General features: G+C 47.3%; 1 protein-coding gene across 1 annotated transcript; it reads right to left on the bottom strand.

The window, feature by feature from the left end:
* Positions 1–619: 619 nt before the first annotated feature.
* Positions 620–24,711, bottom strand: LOC135317458 (protein ELYS-like; the record flags this gene model as incomplete). The annotated part of the gene is made up of 19 exons (XM_064473751.1): positions 24,591–24,711; positions 23,131–23,384; positions 20,180–20,360; positions 19,185–19,392; positions 17,798–17,914; positions 16,751–16,835; positions 14,620–14,770; positions 12,048–12,180; positions 11,779–11,960; positions 11,103–11,305; positions 7,660–7,750; positions 6,802–6,895; positions 5,208–5,331; positions 5,022–5,078; positions 3,662–3,808; positions 2,287–2,474; positions 1,971–2,115; positions 1,764–1,877; positions 620–751 (listed from the first exon to the last, which is right to left on the bottom strand). Coding segments are annotated over exons 1-19 (2,727 nt in total), but the record flags the coding sequence as incomplete, so codon positions are not given.

The raw sequence follows: 24,711 nt of genomic DNA, 5'->3' as shown, positions 1-24,711 counted from the left end.
AATCTTACCACGTGAAATTCTATTATTTCATTGCATTTTCCAATTGGCCTAGACTAAGAGGTCCAAATATACCAGAACTGAGGTTGATTTGGCCACACCACCTGTAGGAAAATCATCTGACAGCTACTGGCCTCTTTCCTGCTCTTTATCATTCTGCCTATTTTTAAGTAAATAAGGCAGAAACAAAGCAGAAACATGGCAGCAAGTGGGAAAAGGTTACTATTTGATCACACAATCAAGTCTAGCAAGATCCATACACCAATAGCTTGATGGTAATCAGGGTTTTAGTTTTAGCCATCTTAAATTCTCTAAACATATTTACCATAATATAAATATATGTATTTTGCATAACAAACATTATCATAACAGAAAAACTCTCTCTCAACGAAGTTTCTGCTCGTTTCCTACCCATAACTCTCTAACTTTGGCCAACACACGACTGCTGAAAGGTGCCCTTGGATCCACATTTCCTGCATTAGCTGGTTTTATTACTGTCGAGATTGGCTTTGGTCTTGCAGCTGTAAAGCACGAGGGAAAAACGATCAGCCTTGTGCAATCAAAGCGATGGTGAGTTGTGCGTTATATTCCCCCCCTAAAAATTACCTTCTCTTGGTCCGGACGAAGGCAGATGGTAAGGCTTGGCTCTCTCTACAGCCAGCTGCCTCTGACCTCTAGGAAGGGTCTTGCCGTGCTGGGCTGAGAGAGAATTTCTGGCAACTGCTCTCTGTCTCCAGCGAGGAGCACGATCGTTCTGGTGAACAAAAAGCGTAAAGCAAGAAGTTTCACCCTGTATATTTAGCCAAGCGGAAGGAAGACTAGAATAATAGCAGAACCTACAACTTTAAGCTAAAACCATGCCGGCACCCTGCAGAACCTCATTCTGACACGCTTGTCAGCACCCACAAGTTTCACGTGGCTGACAAAACAGCAGCCTTTCCCTTGTTTTTCCTGAAACGCCACTGCCCCAGGTGACTGAATCTCCAGGGCAGCGGCGGGTTACGTTGGACAAGAGGAAGTGAGGATTAAAATGAGGAGGAGAAAGCTGCCTACACACCCCTTCCCCCGGGATGGAAGCTTTCAAATGCAGGACCTAAACCTTCCGGAACCACCACACAAGTTTGCTTCCCTGGGAAACTATGGTTCCGGAAAGCAGCAGATGGATCACAGAACCACAACAGAAGTTCCCATAACACAGAATTTGACCTGCCTATTTTGAGACTCAGAAGTTAAGTAAGAATTTCTGTCCTAAAAGTGGTAAAACGAAAGCTGTGGAATTGCAGACCTCATGCTATAACTTGAGGAAATAATAAAAAGAACAACCCATGATGCAAATGTTGCCTGTGGGTTGGCACCCAGAGCTGCGTGTGAGATACCAGAGATGACACACAACACACTCTTCATTCCACAGTGACCCAAACAACTTCCAATCATCCGAACCCTACATAACGTACGTCCCTGAATATCTGAATGGTAAGAGTGGCTGACAGGAGATACTTATTTAATCCTCAGACACAAACAAACTGTTCAAAGTGGAGTCAACAACAGCCTGGAACACAGAATTTCCAACTGCACGGGGTAGCTTTGGAGCAGTGACACATTCTGTTCAACTTTTAGGTTCAGCTGTAACGTAAGGTGCAGAGGCTTATTGCAAGTATTTCAAAGAAGGGTGTGATAAAGAAAGCAGGATTCTTACTGAGCGCTGTTAAATCTAGTTAGTAACCCCTGAGAGAACCTTGCACACTTGGCAGGACTTTTACGCTTACCATGAGATGAACGTTCATCGCCCGGTTCAGCCGTGCTGCTGCCGTACAGTTGGCACGCTGCAGATGCTGGACTAAAAGAATCTCATGAGTCTGTAAAAATTTCTCCAAACACTTCTATGAGAAATAACACATTTGAAAACATATATGATGACCCTGCCTCTTCTCTTGGCAAAGAGGGGTTCAGATTTTCCTCTTGCCCACACTTACTTGTTCAGAGTCTGTGAAAGGCAGCCTCAGGAAGTCTCCTACTAGTCCCAGCTCCCGACAGATGTCATACATGTCTTTTAATAGCTCTTCCTCCTTTAACTGAGCGGCGTCTTCCTGCAGCAGAGCCCAAGCCTCCGCCATGCACCTGTAGTTAATTTTGTGAGATGTAAAGGCGTATAAATAGTATCACCAAAAAGATGCTTCCCAGATATTGTGCTCAAAGTTCAAAGGAAGTGTAGGGGATTGTGATTTCCAGTGTTTGTTCTCCACCTCTCACAGTATTTGAGTGCCAAAATGGTGGCAGATATTTCTTTACCTATTGGACAACAGCACAGTGAGGAAAAGTCGCTCTTCACAACTGCTTGAGAATGGTGGCTTCATCACCTGCATGTATCTGAGGGCTCGCCTATGCTCTCCTTGGCACATGAGGGACCGAAGAATTCTCACGTGTTGCCACGACACAGGTGTGATTGTAGCTGGGTGAAAGAGCAGGGCCAGGGAGTTCTGCAGAAGGTGGAGATAAGGTTTACTAAGATCACAGAATGCCAGGTTGGAAGGGACCTCAGCGATCATCTAGTCCAACCTTTCTGGGAAGAGCCCAGTCTAGACAAGATGGCCCAGCACCCTGTCCAGATGACTCTTGGCGGTGTCCAACGTGGCCGAGTCAACCACGTCCCTGGGGAGATTATTCCAACGGTGACTGTCCTCAGTGTGAAAAATTTCCCTCTGGTGCCCAATCGGAATCTCCCCAAGAGCAACCTGTGTCCATCCCCCTTGTCCTCTCTATGGGACTCCGTGTAAAAAGGGAGTCTCAACCTTCTTTGTAGCTACCCCCTAAGCCCTGGTACACGGGGATGAGATCCCCTCTGAGCCTCCTTTTCTCAAGGCTGAACAAACCCAGCTCTCCCAGCCCATCCTCGTATGGCAGCTTCCCTGTCCTCTGATCATCCTGGTGGCCCCTCTCTGGGCCCCTTCCAGCCTGGCCACATCCTCTTTGAATAGAGGGGATCAGATTGGACACACAAGCACACCACAAAACTGTTCAACAGTTTCTTCAGTAAGGGTGAATGTCCTTGATACCGGACAGGTAAATATAAATTCTTTACTATTTGCAGGAAAAAAAAATCAGTTAGCCATACAGAAAAAAACCAGAGTCTTTTAAAAGGAGTGATTCACACTCGGCTAGGGTAACCAAATCCCCATAGGCAAACATCACTTCTTATAAATACCAGTTATTCTCCCAGACAGGTTGCGTTAAAATTGTGATAGGCAAAGAGCAACCTTCAGCATCAGGAGGAACATGAATTAGATTGAAGAGTCACTTTTGCGGTCTTCTGTCTCAAATCTTGCTGCCAGGATGGCAGTTTGAATAGTTAAAGTCCCCAAACCACTGCTTTTGAGAAAGCGCTCGACTGCTCTGCTGAGAACAACCTGAACAGACGGCTTTGGCAAGTCACACGTCAAGCATTAACGCTGACTTCTTCATTGTCTTAATCCATTTCCTCTCAACGTAATTAAAACCAAACTGCAGATCATCACGTATTGCTGAAGGTGCTGCTGAAGCAGCATTACAAAAGAAGCTTCCCATGTTTTATCACCTGGTATCAGCTTAGCACCAGGGTTTTTACATCATTTGATAGATCATAGCATTGTATTGCAATGTGTGCCCAACTAAACTGTCACATGCTTACATCATAATCCTTGTGGTCTAGAAGCCAAAATCCTTGGATACGCTTAACAAGGCCCGAAGGGATGGCAAAGGCAGCTGCGAAGGAGTCGACGGAAGGTTCTGTTTTGTTTGGAAAGGAATGTATGATGTCTAGCAGCAAGTAAATTGTCTGATATCAAGTATCTAATTAAGGCTAATGAATTTGCAAGACCAACAATTTATCACATGAAATAACATTATTACTATTGTTAATAGAATATTAATAGATACTAAAATGAAATAAGAATATGATAGTGGTAGGACGCAGAAAATACTCATGTATTAGTCTTGCCATTTCATGCTGTTGCAACCTGAAGATAGTCAGGCCCTAACAACAAAATTGCATTCTGAATAAATAACCAGAAAGACAGACTCTCTGATTTCTCTAAGGCATTCAGAAAGGTTGCCTTTCCATATTTAAACAGTTCCGTTGGAAACACAGGCTCCCTCTTTAGCCACTGGAGCCACCAGCTGGACATTCAAAACACGAGAACGGCCAATGCTTGATTATTAAAGCAAACAAATTCTACAGCTGGTTTCTTCCCTCCTTTCCAGCGTATATAAAACAAGTGAAATTAGGGTGTCCTTACAGCACAGCTTAGCTCTGCATGATTAAAACTGGATTTAAACCAGTATGTGGATCACTCATCGGCAGTGTCACTCTCTCTTTCTGACAGCTGTTTTGGGGGGTCTATTCTCATCAGAGAGCTCCGGGGTGCAACAGCTTTAAAGCCCCTGCTCTCTAGGCTCCCCTCTCGGGTCAGGCAACACACAGCCAAAGCAACACAGTGTATTTCGGCAGCTTAAAAGTTCAGTTTCTGCCCAATGACTTTTCCCTTCTCTCTCTCTATTATTCTGTGTGCCTGCACTTGTAACAGCACAAAAGCAAGCCCTCTTAGCTGTGCTGGAAAATGGATGATTTCAGCAACATCAGGTCCTGGTACACCGCTGTCAGAAATCCTTTTGCTCTGAAGCAGCACATTCTAGTGCATCGCTCGAGGAAGCAGCTGTTTGCTACAGCTGTGGGTGCTTCAAAAATGAAAAACAGTTTACATTTTGAGACAATCTAGGGGAGCTTTCTACCTTTAACATTGCTTAGTAAACCTGTTTTCTCACATCAGAAAAGACTTTGCAACAAAACATTTTAAACATTCCTAAACAATCCACAGTACAAAGAAATCCAACAATGCTTCTGTCTGCGACTTAATTCTTAACTACACGTGTTCATCCGCAGTGTGTTTGAAGCACAAATTAGAAAATGCATCGAACGCGTAGGTGACAGGCATTTCAGACCCCTGATGCGCGTATACTGGAGGTGTGACAGAAATAACTCCAAGGGATACGATTGCATGTTTGTGGCTTTCTTCAACGCCTTCTAGCAAATAGAGCTCCAGCAGTGCCTGGAATGAAAAGGTAGAAGCTTTTTAAAAGTCCTCTCTTTGAGAAATCATTGGCTTTGGGGGAGGGCTGGGCTGGGGCTGGGGTTTGTGGTGGTGGTGGTGGTTGTTTTCAGGGAACACAACACTCACCTGTAAGCTAGGAGGTGGGTATTTCCCCGTTCCTCCTTCCTCTCTCTGCCACAACTTCTCAACTCGGTCTCCCAACTGGGAAACCATCCCATCGATCATCAGGCAGTCAGAGTCCCGTTTGCCTCTGGAACAAAACGTAGCGAGGATTTGCACAGAGGAAAACACTAATTCCAGCCTCTCGGTGTCACAGATTTCCTCCAGCCAAAACAAACCCAGCTAAAGCTCCCACGAGCCCAAGAAAGGAACAAACAGACAAAGGCACGATCGTGACTTGAAATAGACTGGAAAGAAATTTCGGAGTCAGGTGAAAGGTGCTCATTAGATCCTAGTGAATTATTAAAGGAGCTCCAAATAGGAATCCAAAAAGCTCCCTTATTAAGGGGAAAGTTGCAGCGACCTTTTAGTTTCCAGTTTTTCTTTTGTGCCGCATTCCTTGTAATACAAGGGCAGTGTGAGCAAAGCTACCCCAAACCTCACGCCCCCAGCGGGAGTGTTCCCACACACAGCGGTGAGACCCCAGCACGGCAATGTCAGGCTTTGGTCTCAGCACCTCGCTTCTGTTACTGAAAAACAGTCACGGTCAGAAAGCTGAGCCCGCAGCTGAATTCTGGTATCCCCTGAAGCAGCACGTTTGCGCCTCTGCACGTGCCATCACAGTGACGGAGGGCTGGCCTGTGAAACACTGCATTCCTCAGAAGCCCATCGCAGGCTCCTGCGGGCTGCGACGCCAGCCTTTCATTTCCCGAGGAGGACGAGCAGAAGCAGCACGCTGGAGGTGGTGCTTCTAAGGAGCCCGTGAGCCTGTACGAGAGTTACCTGAGAAGGACGCGCAGGAAGAGGAGCTTGAAAGCCAGCGCCTGACATAGAGCAGCTTCCACCTGGACTCCTCCTGCTGCACCTTGCTCACGGTGCCACAGCCACGGCTACTTGAGGACTTTCTTTAGGTTACAGAACAGTTGCCAAAGAAAAATCTGTTCTCACCTAACCCAAGGCACATCACCATTATGCTCGTGAGCCAGCCCAGGAAAGGGAGCTCCCGTGAGGAAGGGGCTTTTATCCAGTCGCCAGGAGAGCGCTGGCCGTGCCAGCTGCATGTGACTCTGCCCATCTCCTTCAACGACACCGCGGTGCTTGGGAGTGGGAGATTTGGGCCAATCCCCTTATCGCCATCTATCACTGGTCATTGAGAGAGATTGTTTTTGCTTTGTTTTTTGTTTGTTTCTAAAACACGCTTTCTTCTGTGCCCAGAACAATTGCTCTGCAAAGGCCGTGCCTTGCTGACCTGGCCGTGACTGATCCTGTCCTCACCACACGACCTTTTCCAGTGGTAACAAATGACACAGAATTGCCAATGAATTACGTGCGCCTCAAAACAATGATGATACCAACAAAGGGCACTAAGCAGAGGTATATATCAACATTTCAACACGGGAAAGGAACCTCTCTGTTCAGCAGGACACACGCATCACTCCAGTCAAGAGTGTTGCCAGCAAATGCATGAAGCGTAGCAAATACAGCTGCTGATGGAAAAGCCACTCGCTGCCGCTTCTGAATTTGCAGTGGAACTGCTCTAGAGCTTTCCTGCACGTCCTACCTTGATAAACGCTCCAGTTGCTGTCGATGACCAGCGTAGTAGCTCCGAATCAGAGGATAATTGTAGAAAGGTCTAGAGAAACGCATCTCGTCACCTACAGGCAATAAATAAGAAGTAAGTTAAAGAAGTCATATCACATTTTCAACCTACAGTTTTTGACTAAAAAGACAGAAGAACACACAAGCTAAGCATCAAAAGCACAGGCAAGCCTCCGACTTTGAAAGAAGCCCAGCCTCCTTCTGCCTTTGCTAAAAGAGACCTACGACACAGGAGTCAATTCCTCCTTGTCCTAAGTGCCATTTCAAGCTTACAGGTGATGTAGCATCCAGAACATGTAGTGTCAGCTGAAGTTCACTCTAAAAAAACCCCAGTTCTCAAAGGGAATGGGTTTTTAAACGTGTCACATGAACATGTGTAAGGCAGTTAAGGCTGACAATAGGATTTATAACCCATCCAAATGATGAACTATTTCCAAGGTGTATTTTTTCCTCAAACAATCCGTAAAAAGTTCAAAACACGCACGTCAGGCTTTTACTGTAAAATCAAGCATTCCCGTGTTGGTGCTTTAGGAGTTACTTGTTTACAATCCCAAGGATTTCAAGCTGTGGGCACGAGCAACTCCCTCCCTCAGAGGCTTAGTGCTGGTTCTGAGAAACACCCCGGAAAGAAACTGCTTCCATCATTCTACACGACGCAGTTGAAAAAACAGTGAAATCTCAATTTCAGCAGCAGAACTTCAGCATCTGCTGTCACTGAACGGGCACGACTTGGTATTGATGAAGCCTTGACAAAACCATGGGGAAGCAGGTGTTCATAGGAAGCACTGACTGCTACAGACGCGTGACAGTTTAGGCTTACCTGAGCCCTCGGGCAGGAGGCGGGACCCACAGAACCAGAGGACCACTCGTGCATACAAAGCTGCGAGGCTGGTCACCGCCAGCTTATTTGTCAAGTCTGCAAAACATGAAAAGAAGCTTAAGAGGACTGTTGGTGTGCAATTTCTTTTGTTTTTTATAAAGCTCCCCTCATTGCACTAAAGAGAAAGTAGAAAAATAACATGGTAGAAATATTTGCCTGTGCATTTTTCACTCCCTATCACGTCCTTCTCTGAAGTAAAAGCCCACAATCACAAGCAACCCTTACAAAGAAGAAGATTCACTAAAGGTTTAATAAAAAAAAGTGAAGTTGGAACTACTAAATCCACTCATGGATAAGGCACCTGTTCTTCACGTAGCAGAGACGTTTACTCTAGCAAAGGGATTTTCTCTGTTCTCCTCAATATGCCAGGAACAAGTTCTAATAGAAACAGCTACAGAAACTCATGCAACTCACTTCACATGTTACTCATTTAGGCTTCCTCTCTGATTTTAGTCATTTCCAATCCAATATTTGCATGCAATCACGCACTGCTAGCTGACAATCAAAGGGAGTATTTGTCACAGTGCCACATCCCGTTGCTGTAATTTCAAGCCGGGTGCTTGCACAGCTCCTTGCTGACCGCAGCCTCCCCACCCACTCGCACCAGCTCCCCAACAAACTCTTGCCCTGAGCTCAACGCGCGGTAAGTGGCAGCCCCAACCCCTCCCAGTTAAGCCCCTTCTCCCCGCTACATCTGACTTTCTGCCAATCAGCAAAACCAACAGAAGCTCCTCTTTCCACAATTACAGCCCCAGCATCGTTCCAAATCTTCATAAGACATACCAGAGAGTTAGAAATACTGTGACAAACCTTCTCCGGCGAGCTCTTGTGCCTCTGTTAGAAAACAGTTCAAGACTGTGCTAAGGTTGCTCAAAAGCAACTGGCGGTGCTGCAGAGCCTGTAACCTCTGCGGGTCAGTGGAGCTGCAGGAGCCGTCAAACAGCGCAACACCTTTTCAAGAACAGGTATGAAATCGTTAGCCTACAGAGCCATTGCAGAGTTTCAAAGTGCACTTCCAGATCTGCGGGCAAGACCATCTACCAGCAGATCACTGAATGAGCTCAACTGGAAAGACTGACTCTAGGTTTGCAGCATGGCTGCACTAGTACTCACAGATTTGCTCAAATTCGTCTTTTGTATAGATCACTCTGCTCCACGTCCAGTCAAGGGCAAACTGTAAATTAGCAGCAGAACTTGGCTGCTCTTTAAAAAGAGAGAACAAAAAAGAAATGAATCAAGAATTCCATACGAAGAAACCATGCAACATAAAAAAAACATAACAAGTCTTACCTTTAGATGTCCAAAGCTTAATGCAGCCAGTCAGAAGCCCTACAGAACCTGTCTGGGCAGCAGCTGACAAGACCGCGTCTAACTGCTCCTCCTAAAAGTAACAGGCGAAATCAAAGGAGAATCCCACCTGCTGTCAACATCCCAACCACCAACAGTAAGTGCTTGTTTCTAACCCTACACTCACTCAGGCATCACAGGCTGGGCTGCTTGTTGCTGTGAGGAGCACATGGAATTTTTCCCCTGACACGTCAACTTCCCAAAGGCTAATTCTAATCTTTATTTGCATGCCTCTGCATTATCCTCTCAATTTACTGCGTTCCAATTAACTATTCCCAGCAACGTGCCCTGCTTATACCCATGGCACATGGGGTGCAGAGAAGTTTGCCATCAGGAATGCGCGAAGGGGACAGAACAAACAGAACTCTGCAACGTTTGCATGGAAGCAGCGAAGCCAAGATCAAGCAGCTTTCCAGGCTATGAAGACATGAAGGAGTTACGACACCCCAAACATTAAGTTGTCATTTCCCAAGATGACAGAAAAGAAGTGAAACATTGATGTTCTAATAGGTTTCAGGTTTAGGCGCTTCAAACACTGTGTTCTAATGCCGTGGCGATCCTTCAGAAGGGCAAAGCACAGGCAGGCACAGACGTGCACTGTTAAGGAGTAGCTTAGTGCAGCTGGTGTTCTGGTACTTCTTCCAGGTGAAATGAACATAGAAACATAGAATCATAGAATCCTTAAGGTTGGAAAAGCCCTCTAGGATCAATGAGTGCAACTGTCAACCCAACACTACCATGTCTCCTAAATCAGGCCCTCAAGTGCCACGTCTACATGTCTTTTCAATACCTCCAGGGATGGTGAGTCCCCCACCTCTCTGGGCAGCCTCTTCCAAGGCCTGACCACTCTTGCAGTGAAGGCATTTTCCCTAATATCCAACCTAAACCTCCCCTGATGCAGCTCGAAGCCGTTTCCTCTCGTTCTATCGCTAGTGACCTGGGAGAAGAGACCAACCCCCACCTCACAACAGCCTCCTGTCAGGCAGCTGCAGGGAGCGATAAGGTCTCCCCTCAGCCTCCTCTCCTCCAGGCCAAACAACCCCAGGTCCCTCAACCTCTCCTCATGAGACCTGTTCTCCAGACCCTTCCCCACCTTTGTTGCCCTTCTTTGGACACGCACCGGCAACTCTATGTCCTTCTTGTCCCGAGGGGCCAAGACTGAGCCCTCATCAAATTTTCCTTTTTAGGGCTTTTGCTTTTTGTTTGCTTCTTTCTTTGGCTTTTTAAGCACATTCACAAGTATCTTTCCCTTCTAAATAAAATCATCACATTCAAAGCCATTTCTACACGTTCGAATACACACATCAGATTTCCATCTTTTTCTGAAAACCAGTCTCAGACAAGGAAACACACCGACTACGACTTACGGTGGCAAACAAAACCCCAAACCAAGCTTCTTGCCCCTAATTCTGACATTTGTCTTACTCACATTCACAAGCAATTCCTGCTCAAATGCCTAACAAGCCTCTGAATGATCTAGTCTCAATTCAGCAAAGGGTATGACAAATTTCTGCATTTCCCAATTATTCCCAACGTGGAGCTGACATCAGATCACCCAATCTGAATGGAAGAGCCTACATCAGGCTTGCAAAAGAAACAGCCTATGGGCCAGGCCAACCTGCCAAGACGTTCATGTTAGCTACCACCCTGTGCACAAGTGCGCTTTGCCCTAACGCACCCCCACAGATCTGGTGAGGAATCCGGTAGAGAGGAAGATGAGGGCAGGGAAAGACTGCTCTCCCCTTCCTACCAAGTGCTCCTCTGCCTGAAGCTTGTTCTGAGGGAACGATGCTTCCTTTTCTCCGTTCTGTCCTCTTTTCCCAGCTCATCAGGGATCAAAACCCGAACTCAGGACCACGCACGCAGTTGCACTCATTGATGAGAGAGAAGGAACAGCTTTCCCCGACTTTCTCTTCCTGCTCCTAGAGCAGCGCTCTCTTCCTTTCTAGACATTCAGTCCCTGATCGTGCTTCAACGGGAGGCAACGGTGGGTTTACACTCCCAAGAGGGGACCTCAAACATTACATTTGATAAAACTGGCAGGGTACAATTGCAGTTACGCGTGTGGATGGGCAGGAGGAGCATGAAATGGTCCCTGACACCGAAAGCAGCGCCATGGAAAGCTTAGGAAAGCTCCATCTCTTGACATTCTCCATAAAGACACAGTAAAAGCTCACCTCCTTCTGGAAGCCGCTGCACGTCACATGAACAACTCCAGAGCTCAGCAGGCACGTGCCATCTGCAGAGACAACGAACGTTGGACAACATTCCATACTCTCACCGTGATGGTAGCACCAGTTTACATTTTTGTCACAGCAACCTCTGGAAAGGTACAACTGAGTACCCGTTTTCCTCATGACATCACTTACAGCCTTTTTTAGAAAAATAATGGCTGAGTGTAGAAATTTTACCCCTGGGGCTATCGAGGTGCTGCGCTTTGAGCTTCAGCCCAGAGTCATTTCATCTGATCACCAGCACCACCTCACGGGCTGCGTTACAGAAGCACCCAACCCCCAGACCCAGCCGCCTGTCAGGCAGGTGTCACAACAGCACACACTTGGTCAGTACAACGTCATCACAGTTGGGTGGGTGGGGGTTGGGGTGTTTTGGTTTGGTTGGGTTTTTGCGTGACAAACAGTGAACAGGAGAACCAATAAATGGCATTTGAGCTCGGTTTAAGCTTATCACTACTCAAAGCAGTGAAATACCTACCAAAATTATAGGTGCTTGGGTGAAAACACAGCTCAGGTTGTGGGTAAGAAGGAGGAACTCTCCAGCTTAGGCTGCGCTCCTGCACCACAACATCCAGAAGGAGGTTTGGAGCAGTCGTGCTTGTCACAGCGTCCAGTGACCACAGTGCAAAATAGGGGCAGTCCTGAAGGGATTCTTCTGGCCTGAAAGAAAACAAGCGCAGAAGCTAAACGCCGACTTTCCAGTGAATTATGGGGAGGGATACTGAAACCAGCTTCATAAAAACCTACCTTAGTGAGCCTGGCATTTGAGCCTCATACCAGCAGTCAAAGTCAAATACACCCAAATAAGTAGATGGTTTTCCCTGGCTGCGTGTGTTCACTTGCCAGCTGAAGACGGAGACACTGATGTCAGGAGATATGACTGGAAAAGACAAGACATTGTTTCTTATTGGGAGAAAATACAATCTATCTGACATTTTCAAAACATCCCTTTCTATTTTGGCTTCATTCTGTTACGTCACTCATGAAACGCAACACTTGACTAAGAAGAATTTTAAAAATGTACACCATAGCATCACCTCTGTGATAGGTTTCAGTCATGCTGCCCCCCTTTGCGAGTTCAACCTGTATCCGTCCTAAGACAAACCCAATACACAATTGTCAGGTAATCAAGTTTCCCATACAGTAAGAGTGCATCAAGATGGTTAGAAAAAAACAAAAACCAAAAAACAACCCACCACCCTAGGAAAACATACATTGCTGCTTTTAGAAAGCATACAAATTCTTGTCGTATACACTTGATCACTCAGCTGGCATTATTAATTTCCAGATTCGACTCGATTGCGGGTGTTACGAATAGCTCCTTTCCAGCACAGTCAGAATGAAAGAACACAATTATCACACAAAACAAACACCAAAACCCAACCCCAACAAACAGGAGGTTGGAACAAAGAGTTTAACATCAAACATTGACCATGTTACACTCGGCTTCTCTCAAGAAGTGGCATGGTCTGTCGTCTCTGGGGAGAAGGCATTCTCCAGATGTGAGCAAAGTGGGGGGTGCATCCTTTACCCTGACAGAGCAGGGAACCAGGAGACAGGTCGTTTGGCAAAATGGGTCTCTGTTCTCTGCTGAGTTCATCAGGGCTGCTCAGGGAGCCTCCCACGCTTTACTGTGTGTCATCGTGAACTTCTGTGCCCTTTCACTTGTGTGAGCCGCTGAAACTGCCTTTGAAGATGTCAATTAGTTTCATAAATCAGAAGCCAGCTTCATTTCTAACCTCAACCCACATCCAACAGAAGCTCATGTGGGCCTACAACTTGAATAGTTTCTGGATAAAAGCTAATGAGGAGCCATCAGAGAAATGACAAGCATTTTTCCATGCCTCAGGCTTCATGAAAAGGGGACCGAAAGGGCCTTTTTTCTTGGTTTTGGTTTGGGTTTTTTGGTGGGTGCGCCTGTTGGTTGTTTTTGAGAAGGTTTTAGAAGGCCCTCTCCTCAGAATCATGACACAGGTGGAGAAAATCCAAAGGGGTTTTCATTAGATTTTGACACGCTGTTGTTAGAGGGTGGCACCCCAAAAGAGGTGGAAGCTGCCTCTTCAGGACTAAGACAAAGCTAATAAACACAAATAGCCTAGAAAGTCACGCCAGTGTCGTCTTTGTAACAGCAGACATAAGTTAAGGCCAGTAAGAAGAGAGGGAAGGGCATTCACACACCCAAACAAAAGGCTGTGAAAGTTATCACTGCAGCCGGCTCAGAGATGTGCTCAGAGCATCACTGGATGTGCAAACCCAGAGATGCACATCTCATTATTGCAAGGGAATGAAAGACACCAGAGGAGTTTTAACTGTCGATCCGGACAAGGGAAGCCAGAAGCTCTTGCTTTAAGAGCTTGTAGGTGTAGGAACCTATTAGACACAGAGAGGGCAAAGTGCACAGGCAGATCATAGACTCGTAGAATCATTTAGGTTGGAAAAGGCCCTTAAGATCATCGAGCCCAACTGTAAACCTCATACTGCCAAGCCCACCACTAAACCCTGTCCCACAGCGCCACGTCTGCACGTCTTTTAACTCCCTCCAGGGATGGTGACGCCACCACTTCCCTGGGCAGCCTGTTCCACTGCTTCGCAACCCTTTCTGTGAAGAAATTTTTCCTAAGATCCCAACTAAACCTTGTGCTCTAGACCCTTCACCAGCTTCGCTGCCCTTCTTTGGACACACTCAGCGCCTCAGTGTCTTTCTAGTAGTGAGGGGCCCAAAACTGAACACAGGATTCGAGGTGCAGCCTCACCACCGCCGAGTAGGGGGGGACGATCACTGCCCTACTCCTGCTGGCCACGCTCTCTCTCATACAAGCCAGGATGCTGGGGGCCTTCCTGGCCACGCGGGCACACTGCCGGCTCATCCAGGTGCTTGGGGAAGGTATCAAACAGATCTGGCCCCAGGACCGAGCCCTGGGGAACAGCACTCGTGACCGGCCGCCAGCTGGATGCAGGTGCAGGCATAGGTTGGAAGAGGGGAAAAAAGAAAGTTGAGGGAACATTCCTAAGCAATGGGGGGGATGATCCTACTGTTCAAAGACGAGAGCTGGAGGAATAAAATGACTGACAGGTGTTATAGAGGTGACCCCACCAGACATCGCTACAGCATGTCAGCAAGCATTGAAGGGAAAAATAGGGTTTATTTTAACAAGTCCCACAGAACCTAAGCACCCAGTTTTTCCTTTGAAATAAGCCCAAGAAGTTAGTCTATACAGATATTGAAGACTTTCAGGCTGTGGGTATGGAACAGCATTCACTGCTTGGATGCCAAAGCCATTTAGTTTAGAACAACCAAAGACGGGCATCAGGAACAAACCTTCATCAACGCTGCCTTCTCTGTCAATGCAGTTGGGAAAGATTTCTACAGCCTGACAGCTGAGTAGTTTGGCCTTGCTGCCCTGCCCTCTCAAGGGAAAGGCTCCACCCGTCAGATCCAAACTGTACTTTTCAACACAGGATGCCAAACCCTGCGGAAAAAATCACAGGCGAGAGAAAGGTCATTCTGAGAGAAAAGCAGACATTATACCTCAGTAGGAAAGAATGTCCATGTCTAATAGAACCTGCATATTGTACTGTATCTCTCCCAGGCGCTTAATCTGATGGCAAAGAGAAACTACAGCTGACAAGCAAGAGAACTGAGTGTCAAACCGTAACGGGTAAGTTTGGCCGTAAAAGCTTTGCACATTTTCAGAACTGAGCATTTCCCTCGCATTACTGGTTCTAAATGTGTTTTGCAGAATTCCTTGCACCATCCCGGTTTCTTCACAAACCTACGTATTTATCTAGAAAGAGAGATCTGAAATAATGCCATACATAGGCATGCAAAGCGCTTTGCTCCATGACTTGATCACAGAACTGATGAAGTTAGAGGAGTCACGGCCTTCCAGCAGCCAAAGCTCTCTTGCGAGGCATTATCGATAGGCACACACCGCTAGAGTGAAAGCCCATCCCTCGGGAGTAGCCATGAGAACGTCTTACTGAGTCACAGCCTTCTCTCAAACCATGTCAGCTCCTGCCAGCTCCTCCTCTCACCTCCTCAGGGACTAAAGGGTGAAATATGCCTCCCTGCCTTCACCAAGTGCAGCCAACAGCAAAACAACCCGGCGGACATGGCATGCACGTGGGCAAGGCGTTTAGGGGCACGAATTCCTACAGAGTCAGCCAACTACTTTGAGACCTACAGAAACTCCAGCAGGATTGTGTGGAACCTCTGAGACCACCATTTGCTAAGCAAGCATTGACTGAAATACTGTCTTTCCAAATACAGCACTTGGTCAAATGCTCTACCCTACAACACATGGGTGTGTGGATTGTGGACAAAGAGCAGCTCTACAGTTAAAAACCAACCAAACAAAACCAAAAGCTAAGCAGCTAAAAATCTCCAAAAACCTACCAGAAAATAAAAAAATTGCTTGTACCTCATTCTACCCAAGTTTCCTAAAGTTTCAGAGCTCTAGAAGGAACTGGCGTGAGACAATCCATTCTCGTATGACCTGATATGTTACATGTAACTCACCTACTCTGAGAACAGGCAAGCTTTCTCTTAACCATTCTAGGAAATCCTACTAATAAATATCAAGGCTGTAGAGCACAGATCCTCTCCTACCGCACCTCAACAGGAAAGACATGCTCTGAATTAAGATTACTTTCCCATCCAAAAGATTCTGCAAGGGTTTCAGGCGTAACACTGAATAAAATGATACGTGCTAAAAACGCGTCTTCTATCTGTTAGATAACAGAGAGGTAAGGCTAGTTCATCTCTATTTTAAACACAACCTCTTTGGAGCCACTTCTCAAAATTTACATATACTTTTTTGACCAAATCAGACCACTCTTTACTGTATTTGCCTATTTTGCTGGCTTCAAGAGCAGAGTTCGTAGGTAACGCAGCCAAAAAGTAGAAAGAGTTCTCTTTAGAGCTACTAAGTTTCAGGACCAGCACCGAAGAGACCCTGCAGGTGAGCGTCATGTGAAGTCCTGCTGACAGAGCTCAAAGGGAAAACAAGAATTTAAACCTGAAGACCGGAACAGAATAAAGCTGTACGCCCGTGTTTTAAGGAAGGGAGACAGACAGAACCTTATTCAACTCTGCAGTTTGGTTAAACAGAGCTACTCAAAGCCCTGTCTTCTCTTCCTACAGGCCATTCACTTGGTGTTTAAATGAAGAATCATTTTATTTGTAAAACCTGCTGCCTCTTCAGGAACTGAATTTATACGGGCTCTTTGCAGGCGGCCCTGGCTGGAACACACGACACGGCGGTATGAAATTGTACGACTTCTTTTCAAAAAGTATGGACAAAGGCCGTGCCCGGGAAGGCTCAGCAAAAGATTCTTTCTTTTTAAGTCATCTCTGAATTGTCATGGTCAATATTCCCCCTGCCAACTTCACTGATACTCCCTTAGGGAAAAGGACTCTTTCCATCCTTTCACGGACGTGCACGTCTTACCTCGTACATGGCTTGTCCTGAAGCCAAGGGCCTCCTGTCTGCGAACGCTAACTGCAACAGATGTAAACTCACGGCATCGCCTTCACTGGAAAAGGTACAAATGGTGACATTTGGTTACAAAGCTGCTTTATAGTCCTCGTTACCCTTTCCTTAGGTCTAGGCTGAGGTTTCCTGAATAGCACTGTCTTGCTGAAAAGAAAAACAGCCCTTCCCAAAACCTGAGAATTGGTCACATTTAGCCGCTAAACCACAAAGGAGGAAATTTGGACACTAACAGCTTCTGGGGCAAAGGCTACCCATACAATCTGGAAGCTTCAAGATGTTCTGTGGAGTAAAAATGGTTGGGAACAGTTCTTGGCATTGAAGAGCTCGCAATCAAAACTGCTTTACAGTCAAACTGAAAAAGATTGCCACTCCACGAGCAGCCGAGCTGAGTAAATAGCTTGCTGATGCTGAAAGGGGCAGATCTTTCTCCCCTTCCCTTCCCACCAAAGCTCCAGTCCCTCCTCTGCACACACGGCACCTTCCACACCCTCCTTTCAGTCATTAGCCCAGCAGGAAACCACCGACTTGGCTGCTGAGCACCTTCCCTGCCAGCCGAGCTGAGCTGGCTCACCAAGGCTCAGGCTGGCACCAGGGAACCGGCCGTGCTGTCACCTCCTCCTTTAGGGGCAGCAGGCTGGTGGATCCGCACCGTCAGTGCTCTGGAGCTGCAGCCTCCACTGCGCTCCATGGTATTTTCATACCACGGTGTGAATATCAGGCAAATCGTGAAGCAGACATCAGGAAACAAAGGAAGCCATTGAAGAATGCCAGCACAGAAATAGAGCCACTGTCGCTTTGCTGCCTTTCAGCAGGGAGGAACTAGTAGGTCCCTCTCCATCCCTGTTACATCCTGTACAAATCGCACCGTCAGCCCCTTCCATACCGGAGAGAATCTCCTGCACGGCTAATTCAACAAAACAAATACACGTGGGTCAACTCTAGGTGAACAAATGCTCAAAAAAAAAAAAACAAACCAGTGGCCGATAGTAAGCTTTTATTCACCTTTCTTGCGTCGACTGAACAGCCCACAAGTAACAACAGTTGCGAGGATCGTGCTCAGGCTCTTGAAAAGTAACGGCGCAGACAGGAATCCTTCCTCCTTCAAGCTGACAGTGGTGCCTGCAGGGTTAACAAAAACAGAAAGCAGGTGAGCCTGGTGGCCCTGCCTGTTTGTAGAAGGGGAGAAGCATCTTCTGAGCAAAGAGCCCCTGACGTGCTTCTCCTCAAGGCACAGAAGGTCCCACTCCCGTCTCAAACAAGGGCGTCACGGGAGCGACTGCTTTTGATGCAACAGCCACGAGGTGAGGAAATTACTGTCCAGCACGGGCAATAACCTGGCTTTATCTCCTCCTCTGCCTGCGGAGCAGGAACATGAAAGATTCCTTCAGCTGCCAGGCAAAAGATTCTTCCTACTCTTGTCGCCTGCTTCAATATTGAACTGAAAATGCAGCCTCTCTTCTGCACACGCTGAAAACAGCGCCAAACAAAAGTAGTGTCTTGTTTCTTTACTTGGACTATCTAAAGCCTTTCTCCTCCAGACTTCTCAACTTTCCTTGCACCTTCACAATCTATTCCTGCCGCCTCACTATCCCTCCACTCTCTATTCATGCCGCCAATAGTTCCCGGTGAGTCACTGCAGATTTGCTTAAGTGAATCCCGATCTGAATTGGGTCAGATATTCCAGGGGGGATTGCTCTTTGGCAGAGCTGAAATCATCTCCCTCATTTCTCTGTTGCTTATCCCTTGACATGACCCTTATTCCCCCTCCAAGTGTTCCAAGCAGACTTTCATTCCCATGCATCGCTGCCTTGGCATGGGTCAGTCCCCTCTTTTGGTCGAGGCTGAAATGTGGGAGAGAATGTCTTTTCAGCCACAGATCAGCTCTTGATCCTTCACGTCTCACTCCTTTCAACCGGGACGCTTTAAAGAATATGATCACCACAATCCCATCATTAACATACTTCAGCCTTTCAATGGGTGCCCTCATTGCAGGAGCCGGTCCTGAGAAATAATGTCTACAATCTCTTTCGTTGAAACACACACAACTCCTGCTGTCACTGAATACTGCTGGTGGAACAAACTGCCTTATGGAAAGCAGCTCTCTCACACCCTGACTGCTTGACAGAACCCAGAGAAGGGAGCTTTCCGCAGTTCCTCAGCCCACGGGCACAATAAGGAGAACAATCCCAGCCCGCTGGGGAGAAGGCGGCCCACTGAATCCAGGTATGGCTCAATGGTTACTTCAGAAGGGGATTCCTAAACAGGCCAAGATTACACTCCACATTTCCCTCCCTGAAAAAGGGCTCTTTAAATTAACAGACTTCCTCCTCAAGCAGAGCCTTGAGAGCCCTGCACCTCCAGGCGTGACCAAGTGCAAAGGCCGACTTACTCCCGCTGCAGAGTTTTCATATTCCACAGTGACAGGGAGCCGTCGGAAAAACCCACGGCGAGCTGGTTGCTTCTGCTGATGTAGCACAGGGTCGAGAGCGCTGTTCCTGAAGGACACTGTAGCTGAAGGCAGAGATGTCTCCCTGCTCTGCTCACGGTTGCTCTTCCTTGTGAAACGCCAGCAGCAGCTCTAGTGACAACTGTTAGACCTGCACGCACAAAACCACACAATAAAGGAATGCGTTAGGCCATTCAGGTTGCATTTGAAACACTGACGTGACAACATGGATGATCTAATTCTACCGTCCCTGGCAAAATACCCATTGATGCAATACTTTGTCTGCTCTTCCCATTTTGTACGCATTCAGAGCACACAGGAACTCTCTGACTGGACAGGTATCCTCGCTCCTATTTCAAAACCAGGTGAAAGCGAAACCTCCATAGACAAATTCTTCCTGGGCTCTGCACATCAGCAGTTTGGGCCTCACGGTGAAGCTACTTGAAGTGACACCAGCTCCCGAGGCCACTCTTGTAAGAGCAAAAACAGCGTATGCAATCCGAGTACACCAAGTACAGGTTCCGTTTGGTGAAATGCAGGGATTTTGGTAAGGCATATTTACTTTAAAAAACAAGCCTCAACTTTGCCCCGAGTCAATGAACAGAAGCAGAAGAACATTCCCAGGAAATAGGGCACGTCCGACACACCTTCCTGTCAGGCAGCTGCACCGACTCAGATGGTCAGATTCCTACCCCTCACTGGTGAGAATCACCGTGACAGAGGGACCCTGGTGGGAGGGGGTATTTGTAACCTTAGGAGGAGTATGAAGCCACTCCCATTTTTAATCCTTTCAGGGCCAGACGATGTCAAACCGCCACCTGTCATCAGCAGCCATAAACGTCTGCACAGCAGTAGCTTCAAAGTGGGATGCGTGTTGTTGATTTAAAAGACACAAGTTTTCTTACTTTTCCGTTCAAGTTTAGAAACCGCAAGCTCACCCGATGGTTCATTCTCCCTCTGACTGCAAGAGAGATCATCCAAGCCAAGGTCCACCACAAGCAGATGACCAACATCTGTCGCCACCGCTGCCACGCCACAAAACCCTTGCAGAGCCCGGTGCAGGTGCCAAGGCCTCACGCTGGCTCCTCCGGGGTTAGTTATGGGCTCTACAGCAGTTACCTACAGGAAAACTACAAGTTAGTATTTCAGCTCTTTGACAAGCTTTGATAGAAATCACTCAAAAGTGAAGCCAGAATCAGCCCATCAGAAGCAAGAAAGTAAATACAGGTTTCTCAGACTTAAAAACACAGCATTGATCCCAATTATATCCAGACAAAACAAACAAACCAACCAACCCCCAAAAATGTCCTGTACAAAAATCCGTTACTGCCTTCCGTTTACGGGGTTTCCTGCAGGGATTTCGCTGAGCTCACTCCAACTGCAATGGTGCAGTCTATTATCACAGCTTACCAAGTTCCATTTTCTACTTAGAAACCATTAACTCGAAGACAACACAGAAAATCCGTTAAATGCAAGAAACTTGACCGTATTTAAGGGACTGGAGTAAGAAAGGCCAAACTCACTCTCGCTCTCCCACGGCCCCCAGCCCGTCAGCACTGGGATACAGCCCACGCCTTCTTTGCCAAACAGGTACTAGGGCAAATCTCGGCTCTCAGTCAGACGCGGCAGCGGCCAAGTTGCAGGGGAGACACACCGCTGCCACGGCAAGGGAGTATTGTTACAGAGAGCGGAAGGGAGATACCAGCTTAGGGAAAGCTACACCAGTCCTCATTTAGAATCAACAGAGCAACCAGGGAAAGCAGAAAAGTTTTCAGTGCCGAAACAGCGGCAAAAAGCCCAGCAGCTGGTTCGCCAAAAGCCAGCTCCGGCTGAGGAGAAGCGCACGCTGCTCTGTAACACGCGGAGCCGCCTGCCAGCAGCTTTAGTACAAGGCCCTGATGGAGACAGACCTTTCCGCACCTGCAGCCCCTCCCGGGACAGCCCTGACGGCTCCAGCAGAGACACCAGCACGTGAGGGCTCCTGCACTAAGGCTCCACAACAAAAGAACACGGGCTGCCCTTCAGCCTCCTTGCATAATGTCACACAGTGACACCAGGGAGCTTTACATCAACAGCAACCTGTTACACGACAACGGAACAGAGCAGTGAGCACCACAAGGAGTCCTTTTTTTATATAGATTGGGTTTTCTCCCCAGAGGTGGGGAAAAATTGACCAAACCTCGAAGCCCCAAAGTTCTCTCCTCTCCCGTATCAAGCACTTGCTGTGACTGCGCTGCCTGGCAATCTGCTACAGAATTTACCTTTCCCCTGGGCCACAAGAATTCTACTCCTAGAAGTGCCCGCAGTATTTCAGACAACTTTATATTGTTTCACACTTCCTGGAAATCAGATGAAATCTCCAATCTTCTCAGCTACTCAAAGCACCACCAAAAGTGCGTTGATTATTCGAATTCTTGCTGCTCCAAGCCTTGATGACTCTCAGGAGGAAAGCAGAAACACTGCACATATCGTGCTGCGGAATCAGCCAAAGTTCCCGTGTTGCTGTTAACTTCTTTTTCTTTTAAGGTCTCATTTTGTTGTTGTACAACTGGCCCCAAATCCACCTTTTCCACTTTTGCATACAGCTTCCCAGTTTTAACGCTTCAGTTTTCCCTGTAGAAGCTCCTGGAACTGCCTATTTTCCCACGGCACCAGCCACTGGCTTTGCACACTCTCCTACACTGCTGCCAGCTCCTTCTGGGAACGAACGCAGAAATCCTGTCTCAGCTCCCTGACTCTGCATGCTGCCCTTCTGCCTCACACAAACCAGCAAGAGTGGGGAAAATACCATTCCAGAGCTCTGAAACATGCAACCGTTATAAACCAATTTAATACCGTTAATGTTTTCAATTCAGATTTGCTTTTACAAGTCTGAATGACTGCACGTCTATGCCAGCACACAGCTTGCCTTTCCATCTCAATCGCTGAGATTTATCAGGACGATCGGCAAACCCACACAGCGGAGCACCAACCCAGCTCAGCTCGTTAGAAATCACCACCCCACAAACGCTCACTGCCAGCAATCACACTGTAGCGCTACAGACAAACAAACCCCGCCTGGATTCTAGCAAGTCAAACCAAACCACGCTCTGGAAAGCTGAGTAATACGGAAGTATTTATCTGTCGCAGATTCTAAGGTGGTAAAGACAGAGGGAACCTTGATGTTCCATTACCTTAAGGTGACTCTTGTCTACACTCAGATAAGGAGCCGAGGGGAAAGGACGTCATCTGAGTTTATGGGTTAGAGAAGGCAGGGAAAATTAGCAACGTTACACCAGAGTATCCCACCGGCACAAGCACCATATGCAATAAGCAGAGGTTCAAGGGCTTCAGGCTGGAAGTCAGTCTGTAACCACCTGCCAGGTAACGCAGTGAAGCCTGTTTTTTCCCATCCTAAGTCAACAGAAAAATGTGCTTTGCTCTAAAGTCACCTGCTTGCTAGTCCGAGACTCCTGGGAATGTGCCGAAGTCAGCTACAGCACAGCCATGGAAGTCTGAGATGTTTTAAAGACAGTATTTCTGACATAATGAACCATTCAGGACATGTATGTTACCAACACTTGAAAGGCAGGGTGAGGACGAGTTCTTTGTCACTCTGGCTAAAAAAAAAGTTAGTTTTCCAGGCCTTTTTGTCAAAGTGGAGAATGAGGTAACAATGTGCTCTACTGCAAAACCAGAAAACTTGTTTGACTCTCAGCAAACTCAAAGGATAACGGTACCGTTAACCCCACGATTTCACATCAAGGTGCTCTCGACTGGACACTCTGCAGTGACAGTATGATGACACAATAGAGACAATGGACGTCCTAGCAAAGAGACGCTCCAAAGCTGCTCCTGAAACAGCGTTATGCAGCACCTGACAACGTTTCCCCCATTAAAAAGCACCTACCCTTCCTGGCAGAACTACTGCTGTAACCACGCTCGATGTTCCAAGGTCGTACAGGCAGAGAACACTTCCCTCTGCTTCTCTCAAGCCAACCAGCAGCCCCGCTCCCGTCTGCCAGAAAACCTCCTTCACCACGCGGATGGTGGGAGGCTGCTCACGGGCTCCACTGAAACGGTGTGCAGAGAGCCGCTCTCCCGTCACAGCGCTCACGACCTCCAGCTGAGGGCCACACGCCAGCCAGGCCAGCCCATCTCTCCCTGGAAGAAGAGAAAAGGCTGGCTAAAGCACACTCCCAAGAGAGGGTTGAAAACAACGGGAAAATCACAATCACTGCCCCTTTGCTTCAACAGAAGTAGCTCACAGAGCAAGAGAGGCTTACCGAATTCGGGTCGGTTATTGAAAATCACCCACTGAATCCTCAACCAATGCATCGTAAAATGAACCACCTTATGATTTTGCATTTGGACTTGTCATTCCTGCACTGAAGAATTCTGCTTGTTTGGGATAAAGATTACAATAGATTGGTCTCTAGTCTTTATACCATATTCAGCTTGGTTTTGCTAGAAATCATCTAAATACATATGAGAATACAACTCCTAAAGCATACTTCAAATATGGCAAAATCTCAGCCAATTCTTTTCTAGTTGACTAACTTTGCTCGACACACGCCTACTTTGGGCAGGGATTTGGACTTCAACAAGGAATTACCTCAAAATGGGCACTGCGGGAGCCAATTTCAACTTTTACACGCGCTGATCACAGAGAGAAGTTAGCACATTTAGTTTCACTGAACTACTTCCAACACAAAGGGAGTATTAACTCAACTACTGCACTTACAGTCACACAGAGAGATTCTACATGGTCTCAGCAGAAGCCCGGACACCCAGGCAGGCCCCCAGCGCTACCTTCAGATCACCGACAAAGTCAGCTACCTCATCTGCTCAGCCGCTCTCAGCAGCTCTCCCGGGACACTCCTCTGCGTCCCATTAAATGCTCTGCAAACCTGGCTGCAGCGCCCAACAGGGCTTTCCTCTTCCTTCTGTTTTTAGTCAGGCTAGGAAAGAAAAAGCAGGGGAGGCTGCCTCTCTAACACTGTGGGAGAACTAGTTCTGCACGGGATGTTATGATGGTACCAATAAATACAGCCCAAAACCACACCAGGACTTTTTTGTAAACTGCCTTTCATTCCATTAGAAGTTGAGGAGGGCTCACTGACTTGCCCGTGTTATTTTAATAGCTCAAGACTGGCGCAGGCTGTTGTCCTTTCAAAGTTTAACTCTACTAATGTTTTAATGTTAACATTTTTCATCATTTTGTCATAGCTCATCCTTTCTGTTCTCTCAAAACCTGACGCACCTGAGCAGCACCAACCTGACACAGCTGATGCTGTGACCCCGTGCCTCAGGTCACCTCCAGGCAGTAACAACTTCACAGCAAGACCCAATTTCAAGGAAAAGGCTCACCTCTGGAAAACCGCCCACGCAGCACAGACCCTCGGGTGAGCTCATCTTCCCCAAGAGCCTGAATGGTCACCTCGGGAAACTGCAGCAGGCTGCTCGTTACCTGAGCCGCGAGGTCTCGCAT

Source organism: Phalacrocorax carbo, chromosome 26 (genome assembly GCF_963921805.1).
Source record: "Phalacrocorax carbo chromosome 26, bPhaCar2.1, whole genome shotgun sequence".
Taxonomy (NCBI): Eukaryota; Metazoa; Chordata; class Aves; order Suliformes; family Phalacrocoracidae; genus Phalacrocorax; species Phalacrocorax carbo.
The sequence above is the reverse complement of the archived record's forward strand: the minus strand, read 5'-3'. Positions and strand labels throughout refer to the sequence as shown.